Source organism: Nematolebias whitei, chromosome 8, assembly GCF_014905685.2.
Source record: "Nematolebias whitei isolate Nwh7 chromosome 8, NemWhi1, whole genome shotgun sequence".
Taxonomy (NCBI): Eukaryota; Metazoa; Chordata; class Actinopteri; order Cyprinodontiformes; family Rivulidae; genus Nematolebias; species Nematolebias whitei.
In genome coordinates this window covers 26300310-26321488 of record NC_056505.1, presented here as the reverse complement: position 1 = coordinate 26321488, position 21179 = coordinate 26300310, and the positions used below count along the sequence as shown (strand labels likewise).

At 38.9% G+C, this 21179-nt stretch overlaps 2 protein-coding genes across 2 annotated transcripts in view; both read left to right on the top strand.

Moving 5' to 3' along the window:
• Window positions 1–594, top strand: part of prkg1l (protein kinase cGMP-dependent 1, like) — a 155914-nt gene extending 155320 nt beyond the window's left edge. The window contains exons 19-20 of the mRNA XM_037679960.1: window positions 362–428; window positions 511–594. Of these exons, the coding sequence (XP_037535888.1) occupies window positions 362–428; window positions 511–594 (151 nt within the window). The remainder of the gene's footprint in view (window positions 1–361; window positions 429–510) is intronic.
• acsl2 (acyl-CoA synthetase long chain family member 2) overlaps window positions 1–21179 on the top strand; it is a 180440-nt gene that overhangs the window by 144226 nt on the left and 15035 nt on the right. The window lies entirely within an intron of this gene.

The following is a 21179-nucleotide window of genomic DNA, read 5'->3' as shown; positions in this document are numbered from 1 at the left end:
GTGTGTGTGTGTGTGTGTGTGTGTGTGTGTATGTATTGTATGTATGTATATTGTATGTACTTATATAGCACCTTTCTATCTTATCAAGATACTCAAAGCGCTTTACAACACAATCTATGCCCTCATTTACCCATTCATACACACTCTACTATATCCATACAAAGAATAATCAGTGCTTTACATCACATTCATACTCCACACATGGGAGGCAATGAGGCGTTCTGTGTCTTGTCCAGAGAAACTTCAGCATGTGACTGCTGGTGGACTCAAACTCCCAACTCTTGCACTGGAGGATGACTGCTCTAACCACTCAGCCATGGCTGCCCCAAAATTACATGTGCTGTTTGTTTCTTTCATTCAGATGGTTCGAAGGATTCCACTGGGATGCTCTATGTAAGAGAACTCTGACACCACCACTTGTGCCCAGGGTAAGACACGCTCAGTTTGACTTAACTTTGTTTTGTGGTCATTGTGTTTTCTACTTTCATGTCCCGCTCCTCTGTTTTTCAGCTTCAGCCTCCAGTGGAAAGCACCATGTGTGCGCTGTATCAGGAGACGTCAGAGGAGCAGAGCTCAGACTGGGAGGATTTTTGATTGTCTATAAAATGAGCAGGGAAAAACAAATCACTTTCGTAGTCTCTATAAATACTCCTTTGTCCTCTGAGCAACTACCACGGAGAACTGATCGTGTTGTTTAGACAAGGACACGTTCTCCTGTAGGTACTGCTCGGAAAATGGACCGTGCTGCCAAAAGTTTAACTTTTTTAAACTGTAAAAATCTACCAGCATGAGTTTAATCACATTGATTCAGTCAGGTTTAAGCCAATAGCACCACTTCAAAATAAGGGTACTTTTGTAAATACTTAAATAAATAGGTTATTAATGAGGTTGTAAACATGTTGTAACGCATTATTAATCATTTTTTAAACATTGGTCATTCATTAAAGCTGGCGCAGTATTTGACAAGAAGCTCTGTACTTTGAATAATCAGGTTCATGTTTGTTTCTGTTGTTCAGATTAGTTTTTTTTTTTTTTTACACTAAACAACTTCATATACTTAATGAGACTTTGTATTATCTATAAACACTCTCACACACAGGTAACTTACTGGCAATATGTGTACAGTATATTTAATATTTAAATTGTGAAAAATACAGGTCAACAGTGAGAATAAAGAGTACAGATCAATGTTGGCTCTTGATTTGACAAGAAAGGTTGGTATGCACTATAAAGGCCCATTATAACTGGATTTTATAAAGCTGCCCTTATTGTGAAATGGCTCCAAGCCAATAAACTGCTTGTGTCCAGCTGTGCTATAGTTTCATCCATAAAGCTCTGGTGTTGCAGTGAAACTCACTTTTGACAGAAGGAAGGAGTGACATCAGCCTGCAGGGAACGACAAGAAGGGGAAAAATGGAAGGGGTTGCATTTTGATTTCAAAATAAAGTTACTAAAACGTCAAGATTTTAAGTAAAACAATTTTAAAATGTTTTACAAAAGGTCAACATTAAGCGCTGATATTTTCAAAAGTAACTGTGTTAAAGAGGTTATTTCACTCTAAATGTGTACAAGATGTTTGCGTTAATTATTGTAACTAAATCACATGTCAATCTGGTGAATATTATCGCACCCCATTTGTTTTATCTTTATTTTTCTTCCTACAAAACATTACAGTTTTACGTTAATATGTTCAACTAATAAGGGATTTATTTAAAAGGTGTGCGTTTCGAAATCTCATTAGCGCCTGCGGCGCCGCTTTACTTTGAAAGTTTAACAGGAAGTAGAAACCCTACCATCTCCGGTGTGACGTCACGTTTGCTCAAATTCCAATGGAATTTCTTCAGAAACGCTAAACTTGCAGCGCAGAAAGCAGCGTGGAGACTTGCGTGTTGCTCAGGTTAGTTTTATTTGTTATTTCAAACACGGTTGGCGTATTTTTAGTTTCTTTAAATTACTTTAACTTTCAGTTTCTGACCCACGTTTCGCTGTGAAAGGAGAAACGTTTCAGGGAGTCGCTTGATGAGTTTCCAACCCTCCCTTCTTCCTTCCCTCCTTTGGAGAAGTTTTTAAAAGTTTTTCTGAGGATGAATGAAAATGTAAACGAACTGATGAGTCAGATACTGCAATGAGGAGATTTGCGCTTCATTGAGACACAGTTTAGTTCACAGTTTAATAAAATAAATATAAATAAAATAAAAGTGATTATGCTCGATTTTATTAAACAAAACAAGAAAATGGCTAATTTCTAGAGAAATTAACAAATGTTTTTTGTAAAACATGCCCCCACAAAACCGCAAAGTTGTGGCATACTATTTTATTTGAGCTCAGCAGTGAGTAAATAAATTATTATAATTATATTATTATAATAAATTAGCTCGAACAACACACTTTTAGACTCATGCAGGTTTTATTTTGAATATGTTTTGTAGAGATACAGCCTTTTTTTACTTGCATTGATGTAAATTTGTATAATTTTATTCTTGTGCAGTCATTAAACAAACCCAGCATTCAAAACGTATGGCTCCACATGTTTTAGATGTTGTTCCTGTAAAATGAAATTATCTCTGCTTTTTTTTTTTAAAGTCTAAAAACTGTAAATTTTAGTAAAACGTTCACAAAGTAACCACTGATTGCATCAATATTTTGGGTCAATCTAATTTCAGATGGCTGCCACAGATAAGACCTTTGCAAACACAAAAATAACCATAAACCAGCTATTTTTAATCTAATTTGTGTTGTTTTTCTCTTTGTAATATGCTAAAATTTGTTGTGGTAGTAGCTGAGACTGAGTCCCAACACATACTCTGAGGGCTAACTGACCGTGTAAAATCTGTTTTGAAAACTTTAACCATTAGTTAACTCTGCTTGTTTGTTGGCAAAATACCTCACGGAACTAGTAAATTAATTACTTGTAAATGAATGCATTTACTAGTAATTAATTAATTTAGGGATGCACAATATTATCTGCTTGATATCGGTATCGGCGATATCAGCGATAAAGTTCAATATTGGACATCGGCCATTCCATCAAAAGAACTCACCGATATAAAATCTTCTGTTTTAAGTTAATTTTTAATTTAAGAAACTGTCAAGTATATCTATTAATGCACTACTTATGTGCTTTTCACTTGTCGCTTGTGAACAGGTTGAGTTTAAATTTGTGAACATTTACAAATTTGCACTGTTCGTGTTGTCGTTGTGTTGGAGAGAGTAAATGTCATGAATTAATTTGACATTAAACATAATCTAAGTTGAAGTATTACATCATTTTCAGCCCTCTTTTTTGCATCTGCCTTTGGTAGCCGGCCAAACTGACAAACACCATGCAGAATAATGTATTTTAATTCCACAACAGAGAAAGACATGTAGTCTCTGTAAGTAGGTCTAGGGAAATAAGAATCGGTATTGATATCGGTTATTGGCCAAATAAGTTTTAACATATTGGCATATCGGATATTGGCCAAAAATCCAATAGTGTGCATCCCTGAATTAATTGCACATTGGATGTGCATCTCCAGCTGATTAGTTTTTTGGTCATCAGGAGTCATCTGGACACGTCCTGAGCAATGCACGTTGCACAGCATATTTGCTTTCAGTCCTATTGTTTTTAAATAATTGTTTTATCTTCTGTTTCTAGACTTTCATTTTAAAGTAAAACCGAAAGAGGGTTTTTTTTTTGTGTAAAATGTGTCCTAACTTTAGACATATATTGTGTTAATGTTGGCATAAACGATGTGCTGACTGTGCAGTTTCACCCAGTTTAAAGTTCCTCGTGGGTCGTTGTTCGGCAGCAGAAACTGCACAAACTGTGGCCTATAAATGTCAGAAAGCTGCTTTATTAAACCTGCAAACAGTAAAAGAAACAATCAGATGTCATTTTTACAATTTCAAATCATCTTATTGATCAAAAAAATCAGGTGTAGGAATGTAACATTGATGTAAGTATAATGAAACATTTTCATGTTTTGGCATTTGGGTTCAGTGACCTCTGACTGATGAGGATGTGTTGCCTCTTTCTAAGCTTCATTGTGGGACAAAGTGTGAGTTACATTCATTACGCTGCAGAAACAAATTTAGTTTTACTGCAGTTTTGCCAAAATAACTGTCCTTGAACAGATATCTGTAACTAATATGTAACTATCTACACCGGTAGTTGCTACTTTCCATTAAATACCAAACCTGTATGTTGCTCATAAACACCAAGAATAAAAATAATGTTTGTAACACTGAAAACAACTGTTGACCAACGAGAAATGAATTAGTTACCTTGGTGCTGCTGAAATGTTCATCAAAATCTAGATGTTTTTTTAAAAGGCGTCAGTATATTCAAGAATAATGTTTAGACTTTTAGTTCTAACTATGCACATGAGTATATAATATTTTTAACTACTTAAGGTAGGTGAGGGCGATACAGACATAAATGAATATCTCGATATTTTAAGATAAATCGCGATATACGATATATATCTCGATATTTTTTTCTTTCCATAAAGTAACCACAAAAATAGATTTCAGAGTCAAAGCTTTGTCCCAGTTGTCACACAGGCACATTTATTAACAACAGCTGTAACTGTACTAAATAAATGTCTAAAAAATAAACTATTTAAATATATTTAAGTTTGTTTTTTAGGCATTTATTACATATACAAAAGGCAACAGGGATAAATCTTTCTAAAAGTCTCTTTAAGAAAGTTCAAAAAGAGGTTTTTGTAACCAAATAAGTCTTGAAAAATAACCTCTGCACTGTCATAAAATCCTGTCGGTGTCTACACTTTGACATTGTCTTTGACCTTGTTTTCTAATCGGCTAAAACAAAAATATAAAAGTAATTACCGGTAGTTTGATTTATCCTTTAGTATTTATTGTGATCAAGACACAAACTAAAAGGGAAAGAGGAGGCGTTTCAGTCTGATCTTTCATTTTCCAGCCTCTACGTCAAACATGATGCTGTAATCTGGTTCATTGAGTCTAGGTCACAAACTGCAACTTTAACTTTTTGCCTCATTACAAATCACTAATTTCACACAGGACACAAACTTTTCTTTTCTCACTGAAAGTATTGACATATTAATCCACAAAATGATTATTATTTATTGGACTGAAGGTTTATAAAGTTACCTAAACCCTGACCACTTTTTCCTTCCTGCTCATTGTCACCCTCTCATTTGGTATTTTTGATTGTTTTTTCCATTTTTATGTATGGAATATTGTGTTTAACGTAGTTTTACTATGGTGTTGTTTGGTCAAAGGAGAAGCAGGTAAAACAATGGATGGCTGGATATTTTTCTCTCGGATTCTCTTTGCTGGATTCAGGTTATTCGGCTCCAAAGTGATGATAAAGCCAAGAACGCTACTGTAGGTCTGGTTTTCTGTTACGATAATAAGTTATAATCTTTGCTGCTGAGTTACCTGAAGCAGAGAGGGAACGACACACAAAGGTCGCATTGTTTATGAGTCTTGCTTTTGTTGAATGTGACATCTCACACCGTCCTGTTGAAGGTTAAAGGGGGTTGGGAGCTTTATGAGAATGCTGCCGTTGCAAGCTGCGTGCTTCTCTGTTTGTTTACTTGTTTGTTTATCTGTATATCTACTCTGTTTGTTGTTTTCCCTCTGGCGTTAACAGTGTATGTGACATCTTGATTCAAATGCTCAGGTCTTTGATTGAATTAGCTTTCTGGGTCATTCTCCAGCATTGCCTCCATCATCACTGAAGGTTGTTTCCCTGTTATTTAATACATATTTTAATATGCTGTAAATTAGATGTAATCCCCCCCCCCCAAAAAAAAAAAAACAACAACAACAACAACTAAACCTTTTAGTTTACCAGAAGGCTTTAAGGTGAATGAGCAAGAAACTTTAACTGTTATCTGTAAGCTGCACATGCGTTAGTAGATGTAGGCCTTGAGGGATTTTTCACCCGGTGAATAAAAGCTGACACTTTTAAATAGAATGTAAAACTATTCACATTCCCTGTTTTTGGAAGGCTGCTCAGGCTTTTGTTATTTTTTACAGACTTTCATGATGGTGTTAGAGATGTTGTCAAAAACGCTCCTGAATCTTCTGTCGGCTCACAATATTCAGCAAAAAACATTCAGCTGAAAACAAAACCTGTCAAAATTAAGGTTGAAGTTGTTTTACTCAGTTAACTATTTACAAAAGAGGGAAGGAAGAAGCAGGTTAAGATAAGGGACAGATGTATAGAAAAATAAAGTCTAATAACAATATATAGAGTTGACTTGCCAATTTGCTTATTCCAAAGTTCAGAATATAGTTTTAACTCTATACTTACTTTTAAAGCAGGCTGACTGTCTCATAGTTATCACCCACCCCCAAAAGACAGAGCATAATGTTTGTGTGTGAATTTGTCTGTTAGCAAAATATCACATGAACCAGTGGATATGAGCTTTCATGATGTTGCAGTTCTTATTTTCAAAGTTTGACCAAAATGGTTACAACTCTTCTCAGCTCAAGATAATCGTAGTATAAAACTCTGGCATTGAAGGTGGTGGGCGATATTAACTCAAAAAATGCTGCTTCTTGTGTTTAATTTAGAATGATTTGAATCTAAAAATCTGCCATAGTACAAAAAATTAAAATATTTTTTAAGATCTTTCAAAAAAATTGACACTTTCACCATATTAGAATAAAGGTGGTTTTCTTTGAAGGGTGAGATGCCATAACACTAACTGTTGTCACAAATTACGTAAATCATCACCTTATATTACAGATGAAAAATACCCGCTGCACTAATTGTCGCCCATTGCAGAGCGAAGAGGGAAATTAGAAATAACCTCCGTCCGTCTGTATGTCTGCCTTGTGAGCATGATAACTTAGAAAGTCAAGCACCGACGTCCATTTTGGTGTGTGGCTGCACCTGGACGTAAGAAATGTCCATCCATCTATTATCTTTACCCACTTCTTCCTTTTCTGTCACTGTCAAAAATTGGGTTGTCATGTCAGAATCCAGCATGGCCACCACCGTGTGTGCGTTTTTTGTTTCTGCTTACCTTGTAGGGACCAATTTTACAAAAAATCATGCATTGTGGGAACCAACTGCTCTTTATGGGGACCAAAGCTAGGTCCCCATAAAGATAAGTCTTGTTGGGGGGTTGGGGTTAGGTTTAGGGCTAAGGTATGAATTGCAGATGGGTTAGGGTTAGGCATTTACTAGTAATGGTTAGCTTTAGGGTAAGGGTCAGGGTTAGGCTATAGAAAATGAATGGAAGTCAATGCAAAGTCCCCAAAAAGTATGTTTACAAGAATGTGCACTTGCATGTGTATGTGTGTGTGTCACTATGTTTACATGTGCAAAATTCTTTGACCGGACTGAAATGTTTTCAGATTAAATAATTAAAACGTATTGTTTACATGGGCACAATCCGTTCTCGATGAGCGTTTACATGCAGCAGGCTTTTCTTCTGAACAGAAGTGCTGACATGCGCAGAGTGGTAAACTCTCCTTAAAAAAAAAACACAGAAGAAGAAGTTCTACTTCCGATTTACTTCCGGGATGAACGTAACCAAACCTGAGCACCCAAAATGGCCCCACGGCAGGTTTTAATGACGGTGGAGACGTTACTGAGCTACAGGTAGAACAGATCATTTTGAGCTCTTTCAAAGTTTCTTGTAGAAATAATGTGTCGCTCACCGACCAGTTTTGCTTCCCCGACATGCTAATATCATTATCATTAGCCAGGCGGAAATATGTGAGGTAGACATAGATTGCACACGCGCAGTCAGGTCAGTTGTTCACAATCAGGAAAAAATGAACAGATTAAGTGTTTACTTGTACACCGTTCGGATTATGAATAAGCATAAACCACCCGTCTCATTCTGATCACAAATTCATTCGGATGAATCAACAAAGAATAATCTGAATGGGGCATTTATTTACATGACACATTTTTATTCAGAATGGCTGTTTAATCCGATTACTTATACATAACGAGTGTGTGCGATAGAGAGAGAGGGATGTAACTATGCTTGCTTTCTAGTTTTTACATTTTTTTTAAGTATAGTTTTCTCAATGAATGGGGTGGCCATTGGGGTGGTCAAAGATGAATCTATGGTGGCCAAGGCCTCTATTGGCCACTCTCTGGCTCCACCATTGTGCCTGGTGGTGGATAAACTTGCTCCCTCCTCTTGCCAGGATGCATCACTCTTGGCCACCTCAGACAAGAAAAAAACTTACCACTGTTCTTATCCACAGTGTAACTCCTACCAACTTGACTATCTTGCACCAAAACATGAAGGTTTACTTGCTTTCTCTGTTCAAGTCCAGTCCAGAAAAACACGTCTTGAATACACTATAAACATTCACTGTTCAAATCCCTCAGAGACGGGGTCCATTTGCGTACTGCTTGTTAAACCTTGAAACTTGTCAAATTTAGCTAGGCGTTTTAGATTAAGTGATATTGATTATGTTATTTGGTTTACTTGATGTTGTCATCGTGCCAAGATCCAAAGAGCTAAAGTCATCATTCAAACTATCACGGTCGGTGTTTGGACCCAAGTGCAGTCAGACAGGGGGAGCACAAAGTAAAATAAAAACTGATTTATCAATAGAATAAACAGAAAAACAAAAGTCTGATGTAGCAGCAACTCCAAAAAAATCAGGAACACAAGGAGCACAGGAGCGAGTACAGGGAGGACCGAGACATCTGGTAGGGAACGAAGACAATGAGCCGACGGTGAAATGGTGATCAGAAGTAGTTTAAACAGAGACAAAGGACGAGTGGAAAGTGGGTCATTAATCATGTGGAAAGGTGACTGTGAAGCAATATGAGAGGCTGACTGAGGGTGGAGATCTGAGAAAACACGGGGCTGAAGTCAAAACACAAGGAACAGAATAAAACCGTAAGGAGAATTACATTAAAAATACAGAAAAAACACAGACTGACAAAAATGACTCTGTGCCTGGCAAGGAATTTTAAAAGATCTCCATATCATTTAATAATAAATCACTTTGCCACAAGTGCAATCAGCCTATAGAGTGTAGATGTGTTTAACGAAGCCTATCAGTTTGTCCAGTAGGAGCCACCATGAAAAATTAACTGTGGAGTTTATTAGAAAGTTTCCAGGAAGCCCTCAGTTTCACCACAGGATGTGCACATAAGCCCTTCAGCTGGTCGTGTCGATTCAGTTTTAGGAAAAAATTATTGGACACAGGGCACTTCCTTTGACTAACTGTAAAGCACAGTGGTGGTAGTATTATCAGATATTTTCACACATGTATGTCTGTGTTTTTGAAGGATGTATGAACAGTGCTATACACTCTTTTATATGCATTCAATTCAAAGTAGCATGAGATGTGTTCTCACAGCAAACATTCTCCTGAGCTTCATCTGATTCTGTTTTTTTAACAACAGATTTCAGCTGAGGGCAGAGCAGAGCATTCACCCGTTTCTAGTTTTTAGAAACGTGAATATAAACTTCTAGCACTTTACAATTTGTTCACAAATTTCCATCCATCATCTTCCTCTTGTTCCAAGTCGGGTCGCAGGGGGCAGCAGCCTGAGCAGGGAGGCCCAGACATCTTTTTCCACAGCCACCTCTTCCAGCTCTCCTGGAAGGATTCCAAGGTGTTCCCAGGCCAACCAAGAGACGTAGTCTCTCAAGTGTGTCCTGGGTCTTCCCCGGGGTCTCCTCCCAGTCAGACATGCCTGAAGCGCCTCCCTAGGGAGGCACCCCGGAAACATCCTTACCAGATGCCCAAACCACCTCAAATGGCTCCTCTCGGTGTCCAAGTCTCTCCCAGAAAACTGAACTTCTCTCCCTGTCTCTAAGGGAGAGTACAGCTACCCTGTGGAGGAAACTCATTTTAACTGTCTGTATCCACAATCTCATTCTTTTGGTCACTACCCATAGTTCATGATAATAGGTAAGGGTAGGAACATAGACTGACCGGTAAACAGAAAGCTTCGCCTTGTAGCTCAGCTTCCTCTTCACCACAACAGACCGGCACAGAGTCTGCAATACTGCAGACACTGCAACAATCCATCTGTCAATCTCATGCCCCATTCTTCTCGTGAACAAACCCCAAGATACTTGAACTCCTCCACTTGAGGCAGAACCTCACCCTCAACCTGAAGAGAGCAATCCACCCTTTTCCGGTTGAGGACCATGGCCTCAAATTTGGAGGTGCTTCTCATCCCAACTGCTTCACATGGCTGTGAACTGCTCCAGTAAGAGCTGAAGATCTCGGCACGATGACACCAACAGGACCACATCATCTGCAAAGAGCAGAGATGGAATCTTGCGGCCACCAAACCGGAATCCCTCCACCCCCTGGCTGCACCGATAGTTTGCCCATAAAAGTTGTGAACAGAATTGGTGACAAAGAGCAGCCTGGTGGAGTCCAACTACCACCCTGAAGGGGTCTGCCTTTTTTCATTCATTCATTCAACCTTTATTTAAACAGGTTTTAGACTTACTACCGGCAATGCAAATCAAACTCTTGCACCGCTTGTGTAGGGACCGAACAGCCTGTAGCAATGGGCACCCAATCCTATACTCATGGAGCACCCCACACAGTGTACCCCGAGGAACACGGTCGAAAGCCTTCTCCAAGTCCACAAAACACATGAAGACTGGATGGGCAAATTCCCATGACCCCTCAAGGACCCTAGCGAGGGTAAAAAGCTGGTCCCGTGTTCCACGACCAGGACGATACTCGCATCACAAATGTATTTAGATATTTAACATCCAAACAATTAGCTGAGTTTACAGAATTCACCGAGCTAACTCTGTAACAAGTTACAAATCTCCAAATCTGTGTAGCTTCTTCAAGGGTTTCCTTTTCTCTGCTGTCATCCGTGAATTCTGGGTTACCTGAGTTGCCCTTTTTAATAATTTAGTCACCTTAACGTGTCAGACCGCAAAATGTCTTTGATTGATTTTCATGCCGTTATTCGTCACACACAAGCTATTTCTCAAAACCAGTTGTATCAATTTCTGCAGCTACTCTCTTGGGTTTGTCCCCAGCCTTCACCAGCTCTGCCTCTGCTTGTTACCATGTGCACAGACATGCAGATGGCCTCAGGCTCTCTCATACATACCTGTTGTCACCTCATGAGCCAGCATTCTGCTGCTTCACAGCTCTGTGTGCACTCGTGTTATTTTCACCCAAACCGTCTTTTAAATCTGCCATTTCTGCTCAAATATCTCTTCACTTGTTGCATGAAATCTGTTCCAACATCTGTTCCAGCGTTCAAAATGAGAGTTTGTTGCTCCAGAACTCACAAACTAAGGTGCATTTCTTTCCTTCGCTGTAGTTTCATGTTTGGTTTTTCTTTCTTTCTTTCTTTTTGTCTCTTGACGAGTGGAGTAAAACAAAAACTGGGAGCACAATGGTCCACGTCTGCACCTTGACAGTGGCCATGATGAAAGAGAATGACAGATGAGGGAGGGTTGGCGGGGTGAGACAGAAGAAAAGGGACTGCAGGAAGCTTTTCTTTACCAGACTGTCATTTTTATGCCACATTTGGTATAAATCCTTTTTGTTTTCTGGTTAGTGAAAAAGCTCAAGGGGATCAGAAGCTGCTTTGCTGCTTCAGCAGGTGTGAAGTGGAAACTAAACCCATAAATTACTAACTAAAGAAGAGTACCAATCCTCTGAGGGCAGCTGTGGCATTGCCATGCAGGAAAAAAAAAGAGCGTATGGGTGAGATATCACTCGTTTGTTCTCCCTCTCTCCTGTTGGGGGAGGAAGTAGGTGAGAGGTTGAGGGGTATTCAAAGAGGGGAGTTGATGTGAGTGGGCTGATTTATTGGTTGAGATGACTTTCCTTACTGATGAAACGTGAAGCGATTTGCTACAAACAGGGTTTTATTAACAGTTTTAGTTTTCATAATTTCTCTCACGGGATCATTATGATTTTAAACGGACAGCAATGTCGGACTGGATTTGATCGCCCATTAGCCAACAGCTGTGGTGAAGTGATCCTGTTTTTGCTCATGCCTGTGTGTGTGTTCATTTGTTCTGTTAGCAAAATATCTCATAAAACAGTGAATGGATTTAAATAATACTTTTAGAAAATAATCATTCTATAACTGATTAACTTTGACCTTATCAAATTTAAAAAATTGCTCAACTTAGTCAGTTTTACAGATATTAAGCTCAAATTTTGTGTGGTAGTAGCTGAGAGTCATTCCCAAGTCCCAACACGTTCTTTGAGCAATATTTGTGCAGTATTTTGATTTAAAACAATGGCCATCATGATTGGCATCAACCGTTTGTGTCTGTTGGCAAAATATGTCAAAAGACTGGACAGATCTGATGAAACTCTCAAAATGTAATAAATGGATAAACATCTACAAATGATTACCTTTTGGAGTCACCCCAATTCAAAATGGCCACCACAACTAATCAACCATCAGCCTCTCACTACTCCATTCACCCTGAAACGTTTCCCCCTCTGTGAGTGAACGGAGTCTGAACATGACTGGAAGTAACCCCAGCGCCTGCTACTGTTAAACCAATCATTGTTACTTCCTGATGTCTCCCCATCTACCCCCCCTTCATGAGCCCGAGTCTTTTCTTCTCCCGTTTTTTTCTTTCGTCTCTGCCAAGTTTATGTGCTTCCGCCTTCTGAGCAGACTGTTCAGGCAGGATCTTTTCAGAGGTGGAACGTTGTGTAAAAAGACAAGAAGAATCAAGTCTGAGGAAGGTGAAACAGTTTGTGTCAGTGTGTTAACTCTGCAGTATATACAAGTTATTTTCATTCATTCAACCTTTATTTATACAAGTTAGTCTCATTGAGCCTCAAGGACTCATTTACAAGAGAGACCTGTTTTTTAACAAAGATTGATGACAACAGTGAACAGCAACTAGAAAGTTCCTGGAGAATCTTTGACGGGGACTGCCAGGCTGCTGCCAATTGAAATTGTTGATTTGACAGTACCGTACTTTCCGCCGTAAATGTCGCACCGCCCTATAAGCCGCATCAGACCAAGTATGTCTAATAAAGGACTTTAACAAGATAACCACCTAAAAACATTTTTTTTTTTGCTAGAAATTATAGTGAAGGTGTGTCTCAGTTAAACTTTTGCTTAATAAATGCACTTTGACTGTCGAATCAGCTGTACTTCAAAAGTATTCATAGCCTCGGTGCTCCGGCGCGCAGACGGGGAGGAAATCAGGAAGGAGGAACGCCGCACATTTCTTTGAAATTTAACAAGATAAGCATCAAACAATTATTTGTTTGCTCGACATTATAGTAAAGGTGTGTCTCAGTTGAACTTTTACTTAATAAATGCACTTCAGTGGTCAAATCAGCTGCATTTTGCCTGGGCGGCGCAGCGAAATGAAGCTGATTTGACGATTGCTGGACGAAGGTGGCAGGCTACGGCAGGCCGATTGCGACATTAATAGCCACTTTTACCTGTTAGATGACACAATGGCATGCCTACTACTCGAGTGCTATCTAACGGCTGAAAATGGTAGTGTTCAATATTTTTAGTAAGAATGAATGAAAATGGTCATATCTCAGCCAAAAATTGGTTTAAATATGGGAAAAAAATTCATAAATATGTTGCTTCAGCATATAAGTCACAGGGCCTGCAAATTATGAAAACAATGCAACTTATAGGGTGAAAAATACAGTAATATGTGTTTGGGTTCACTCTCAGCTTCCAATATACCAAATTTTAGCTGAATAGCTCTAAAAATGCCTGAGTTATGAGTCAACCACTATCAGTTGTAGAAAACGAAGCATTTCGCAGCTTGATACTTGCAGCCAAGATATAGTTTACCCTCCAGGAGATTTTTATCAGTGCAACAGTAGACAATCATAAAAAAACATACGATTTGAAAATTACAAAAAAATCATATATATATATATATATATATATATATATATTATATAAATAAAAAGCTACATTATAAAGTGATGCAAATAACTAAAAACAGGAACATGTCTGTTGGTTTATGCCATGAACTTAGCAGATGTTTAAAGCCATTTAACATTTTATTTTATTTTATTCATTTATTCATTCATTTAAAATAAACAAAATAAACAAAACAAATTAATCAAAAAGAAAACACTGAATGAAAAGAGTGTAGAAAGAAGAAGAAAATTCTTATATCCGCCCCTTATTAAAAAAAATATAAAATAACTTTAAACACTCACTTAAATTAATCACTTTAATATCCACTTTAAAGCTATAATTTAATTCTAATTTTAAAGCTTATCCAACATTAATAAAACGTACCCTTTTTGGACATGCATGCATAGATTTGTACAAATTGTACTTGAGAGGAGAATATTACAGCCTCATATAAAATCAATAATGATGATGATTATATCGGAACTGGATCGGTATTGGTCGATATTCAGACTTTGGTATCGGGATCGGATAGGAAGTAAAAAAAAAAAAAAGTGGATCGGTGCATCCCTAGCAGTAATTACTCATTTTATGAGTAATACAAATACACGAAGAAGAACATTTAGGGGGAGTGGTGGCGTAGAGGTTAGAGGAGGTGGGCCTGCGATCGGAAGATCGCCGGTTCACGCCCCGGCATCGACAACATCAAAAATGTGGGTGGGGTAGGTGAAGCACCCACACTTGCCCCCATCCTCATTCGCCCCACTCTGGGCCCATGAGCAAGGCCCTTAACCCCCCACCATCTGCTCCCTAAACAGGTCTCTCTTGAAAATGAGTTCTCGTGGCTCAAAGAGACTAACCTGGATAAATAAAGGCTAAATGAAAAAAAATCAGTGTATGTAAACAACCTATTTAATTCCTCTTTTTAAAATATTTTGTTGCTTAAAATGCAATAACATGCTGAACCTCCATTTCAGTTTCAAGTCTGTGTTATAGCAATACTCTTGCTTGTTTCTAAAATGCAAAAACAGAAGAGAAATAAATAAGTTTGACTTGAAGGTGGAGATGATCTTCTGGAAGCCTTCATGATCCACCACGGACAGCAGCTGCATGTCTGAGATGATCATATTTAAAATGCTGTTGTGAACTCAGCGGCTGCACAACCGAACATCCTGGAGCTCTTTGTACGAAGCTGTCCAACGTATGACTCTGCCATTTACTGAAAAGATGAAGATTAAATTTTATATTTGTTTGTTCATTGTTATGCCTTAATACATTTTCAAGTGTACTTCATTGGATATTATAAAATTATTTAATATGTTTAAGGGGTAATCTACACTTTCTGAGGACCCTGCTGCAATCAAAGTAACATTTGTATGTCAGCTGTATTTGATTTATGCATTTTAAGCTTTTATTCAAGAGTTTTGAGGATGCTTTCATTAAAACCCTCTTGTGACTGAATTATTTTTAACAATCACAGAAAAATCTAAATGCTGTAAAATAACTTTTATAGATTGGAAAACTGAATGGAAGTTTTATGTTAGAAATTGAATAAGTAAGATGAATAATGTAAAAGCTTGAGTTTGTACATCGAGTTCTGCAGACAATTTGTAATTGTAAATGGTAAAAGTACATTGCTATTTTTATGAAGACTGTACCATTATTTAGTCTTCATGGCTTAGCTATAAACTAATATGACAGTAGTAATAAATGCAGATTAATCCCAGTTTTCAAGTCATAAACAGCAGAAGCAAGAAGAAAAAAATCCTACTAATTCATGGAAATACATTTACACTTGAAATATTCACCCTAAATATCTCATTTAAGTCAGGATGGAAGTACAGCAATAAATAAATGTGTTTCAGCTCATGCCGTCAGTCTGTTGCTGCTTTTATTGTTAACAAACTTGCATTAAGTCCTGCATAGTTTTTTCCTCTCACACAACTTACAGATAACCCCCTGCCGTAGCCACTATTAGTCAGTAGATTTAACGTTAGCAAAAATATGCCTCATTTTACATCTTTAACATGACAGATCATCACACATTTAGGTTAACGTATTTTGTAAAGAGAACAAACGATACCTGTTGGGAGCTGTGGAGGAGTTTGATGGATACAGCAGGTGTTTTCTCTTCAGACGCTGCAACATCGATGACCTGCTGCTGTGGTTACTCCAACTCTGCTTTGCTGTGGATGCATTGTGCTGTGTTGTCTTTTCTGTTTAGCCTAAAATGTTCCCAAACTTTTGCATTTTTGTTGTTTTCGGGGCTCTTCTTCTAAGCATTCTCCATTTCCGTCCATAGTTACAAACTTAGCACATACGCGCCAGGCGTTATCGGAAGCGGTAACATTGTTCAACACAATAACCTTCCGGCTAGACCACAGTATTCTGAATAGTTTAACAGTATTTATTACAATATATTTAACAAAGCTTCGAGGCAGATACATTTGCCTCGAGGATTTTTAGTAATCCGGGTACTTGAGTTCTTGATTCAGAGTAGAGCCGCTGCTTCTCCACGTCGAGAGGAGCCAGTTGAGGTGGCTCGGGCATGTGGCTTGGGAGAGGGAAGTCTGGGCCTCCCTACTTAGGCTGCTACCCCCGCGACCCGACCCCGGATAAGCGGAAGAAAATGGATGGATGGATGGATGGAGGTACTTGAATTATTCGAGGAACCTTCCAGCCCTAACGAGTAGGTCTAGCACTAAATCAGAAAACAGTTAAAAAAAACACCCTAAATTCACTGTTGGTGGTTATTAAAATGTTAATTGGGTAAAGTGAATATTCTTATTTTTAAACATGCAGTTCAGTGTCACCATTGCTTAGCACAATGGCATGTTGTGTTACAAATAAAACTAAACACAAAGTTAAAATAAAAGTCAGGTGCACCCCTAACAGCACTGTTTGTGATAAATTGTGTCACATTAATTTAATTATCTCAGGTGTGAGTTTAAAAACAGGATGATGCATATGGACTAGTTGAATGAGGTGTCTCTAAAATATCCTGATGCATGCTCAATAATTTCAACTTTTTTTTTTTGTAATCTATCCAGAGGACCTATTTTGTTAGATGTCTCTAAAATCTTTATTGAATAAAGTGTTTACATATGTAGGTCAACGTAGATGTTTAACAACCCGTTAAAATACGCCAGAACTACTTTATTACTACTCTACTTTATTCAAAATTTTCTGGAGGAGAAACCCCCCCCCCCCCCCCCCCCCCCCCCACACACACACCAGTATGTCCCCCCACATTACACATGCTTCTGACACCAATGGGCCTGAAATAGGCGCTCGGCCAAGCAGTGGAAACAGGCCCTTAAAATGCTTGTCCAGAACAAAACATTTAAGAAAAGAGTTTTCGATGTTAGTAAAATGCTCTGCTGTATTTGGCTTGTTGCTGTTGTTGCTTGTTTATTTTTGGTTGACACCATCTTTCCAATGTATGTACTAATGAAATTTGGATATGTTAGTAAATGTCATTTTTATTTATTTATCTGAAACATTTTGACTTGACCTCTTATTTTCTTCTTGGAGTGTACCAGAATGCTTAATTTACATGTTAATAAAATACAAAATCTTCTTGCGGGGGCTGGGTCAGGTGCTAGGTTTGTCACCTTTTTCATCACTTCTGAGTTTGCAGGTATTCAAATACTTTTTGATTTGGGAGTTTATCAGTTTTTCTAGGACCTTAGCTAAAATGCAGAGTTTAGAGATTGGTGAGTTGTTCAGTGAGGTGGGGTCACCTCCCTTCAGTAAAGGAAGAACAAAGGCTGTTTTTCAAGCGTCTGGAACAGAGTTTTGACTTATGGACAGGTTAAAGATGTGAGACACCAGCTCTGTAATGATATGAGTGACCAGCCTTAACATATAAGGTGGAAGGTCATCAGGGCCTGCAGATTTTTTTAGAATCTAGACCTTTTGACAATTTATTAACCTCACTAACCAAAAACAATGAAAATGAAAAGGTGTGGTTTACTGATGATTGACTTGTAGCTGAGGTATGGTTTGTAGATGTTTGGCTTGAAGTAGAAGTAGCTGGTTTTCCATTAGTAGCTGTGGCAAACAAGGAACTCGAAGCAACAAAATGTTTATTGAAACAGTTCAGGATCTCATGCTTATTTTTCATTCAACCTTTATTTATACAGGTTAGTCTCATTGAGCCTCGAGGACTCATCAACAAGAGAGACCTGATTTTAACAGAGTGATGACAACAGTAGACAATCATAAAAGAAAGCATATACACTGGGAATAAATAAATGTAAGAAAATTATATAAAAACAACAAAACAAAAATGGCTACAATGTAAAGCGATGTAGAATACTTCAGCTCTTTTTGCAAGATATTCCAGAGTAGGAGAAGGCCCTTTTCAGTCCGCACCGAGGGAACGTTGCAGGTAATGACGTCTTGAGAGCGCACGCTGTAGCTGCACTCACGCAGTGACATGTAGGAGGAAATATAAGGCAACAGACCATGGAGTGATTTAAAGATGAGAATGTACCAGTGAGAGAGTCTGCGTTAAGTTAATGATGTCCAGTTAACCAGTGAATCCAGGGAGCGGTGATGAGTATGATGATCACAGCCAGTTATGAATCTTAGCGCACCGTGACACAGTGTCCAACATCTGCAAGGTGCTTGTAGGAGCGTTCATGTAAATAATGTCACCGTAGTTAGTGGAGCTCCTCCACAGTGCTTCCTGGCATGAGAGGCTTCCTCACAGGCGAGTAGTGCTCAGACTACCCGTAGAGGCTGGAGCCGTCCTTGGTTCTGGTCCAGAAGTAACAGTTTTTGGTCAGAAAGGAGACTTTGTGGAAGTTTCTGGTTCTGTTCAGCACACATCTGACCTGAACAAAATCCAACAATAAATATCATTAACAACATTTGGAGTTTTTAGCATTTATTAAAATGCTTTTAGATCGAATTTTATCTCAATGTTAAAAATCTTAAATTTAATCAAATTAACTGTAATCAAAAGACTAGTATTTCTTAAAGGAATGAATATTGCCTTCCGTGCGTCATCCAAGAGTTTAAACTTTCTGTCATCTCTCAAAATTAATCATTTATAAATGATAACTTTCTGAGAGTTTTGTTAAAATCCATCCAGTGGCACATGAGATATTTTAATAACAAACAAGACTGAGTCCAAAAGTGAATTGCAGCGTTAAAAGCAATAATTTTGTCCAACTTCTAGCACTTGGAGAATGTGAGGTTCACACCAAGTACATAGATATTTTGCTGACAAAACAAATCTGCTGCAGTGATACAGATCACTGTTGGGGCATGTTTCATGATGCTCATGTGAAGCGCTGGAGCGCCACTCATCAACTCAGCTGGAAGATGTTTTCTTGCTTTAGATGTTTTTAGACCTTAACATTGATCTAAAAATGTTAAATCTGGCCCTCTGGACATTCAAAAAACAAAGCAAGACAACAACAAAAAAAACTAGATATGTTTCGTCTTTCATCCTTAAGACTTCTTCAGTCTGAGGTGCTGTATTCAGCTCAGTCTTATAAATAGCACCTTCTCAGAGTGGATCAACCAGTTTTGCTGCTGACAACCAAAACCAGCTGCTCACATGGTCAAGAAGGACCATCAGCCTAACAATGGATCATTAGCACACTGATGGCTGTTTACTGTTCGCTGAGGGCTGAGTGATACTAGCAATCACAGCATTGTAAGAGGGGGACAGTTGAACCCGGAGGCCTCCATCCCTGTTTAATGATGGATGATTTCTTTTCACAAAGATGGCCTCCTTTACTCCTCTCTCAAACCATCGTTCCTCTCTGTCCAGGATGTGAACATCTTCATCCCTGAAAGAGTGACCGCTGGCCTGGAGATGAGTGTAGACTGCAGAGTCTTGGCCGGATGATGTTGATCTTCTGTGCTGGGCCATCCTTTTGGCCAGTGGCTGTTTAGTTTCCCCAATGTAGGACTGATCACAGCCCTCCTGACACTGAACAGCATACACAACATTACTCTGTTTGTGCCGGGGGACTGGATCTTTGGGATGAACCAGTTTTTGCCATATTGTATTTTGGGGTTTAAAAGCCACTGGGACGTTATGTTTAGAAAATAAACGTCTCAGTTTCTCTGATACTCCCTCAACATATGGAATGACCACTGGTCTGGGTCTGGGTTCCTCCTTTTCACCTGATGGCTGACTGGAGTCCTGTTTGGGTTTCTTCTCTGCTTTCAGGAAGGCCCAGTTAGGATATCCACATTGCTCTAGAGCCTGTCTTGTGTGGGATTTCTCCTTCTGCCTGGCTCCCGAGCTAGTGGGGATGCTGTCTGCTCTGTGGTACAGAGTCCTGATGACTCCTAACTTGTGCTCCAAAGGGTGATGGGAGTTAAACTGCAAATACTGGTCTGTGTGGGTGGGTTTGCGGTACACCTCAGTTTGCAAATGTCCTCTATCAGAGACTGAGACCTCACAGTCCAAGAAAGCCAACCTGCCATTTTTTACATCTTCTCATGTGAACTTGATGTATTTATCCACAGAGTTGATGTGGTCAGTAAAATGTTGGACTTCCTGAGATTTAATTTTAACCCAGGTGTCGTCAACATACCTGAACCAATGACTTGGTGGTGTCCCTGAAAAGGACATCAAGGCTCTCTTTTCTACCTCCTCCATGTACAGGTTGGCCACAATAGGAGAAACTGGACACCCCATAACAACAAAGTCCATGCTCAATAATCCAGGTATAAAATCCAACATTTTTCATTCAGGTCATCTGGACAGTTTCTTTTTTTGTGCTGAAACGTTTCGCCTTCGATCCGGAAGGCTTCATCAGTCAAGGAAACGCACAACAAAACTGATTCTTCCTCCAACAGCTTACTCCAAAGTGGAACAAACCAGTTCTGCTTGTGATTAGATGGTCTCTTTGGTACGCCCCTCCTCCATTACCGGCCCTCTTCCTTGTTGACAGTCTTGTCAAACTGGACTTTGTTGTTTTCAACCAGTTTGACAAGACTGTCAACAAGGAAGAGAGCCAGCAATGGAGGAAGGGCGTACCAAAGAGACCATCTGATCACAAGCAGAACTGGTTTGTTCCACTTTGGAGTAAGCTGTTGGAGGAAGAATCTGTTTTGTTGTGTGTTTCCTTGACTGATGAAGCCTTCCGGATCGAAGGAGAAATGTTTCAGCACAAAAAAAGAAACTGTCCAGATGACCTGACTGAAAAATGCTGGAGACCCCATAGCACACCCATGTTTCTGCCTATAATATTGCTCCCCATATGGGAAGTAGATTGACTGCAGGCACAGTTTCAAGAGTTGACATTTGTTCTGTGACTTTTTGAGATAAGTCAGAGTTAAAGTAATTTTTCTCAGTCAGCTTTGACGGGTAATTTTTAACCTTATA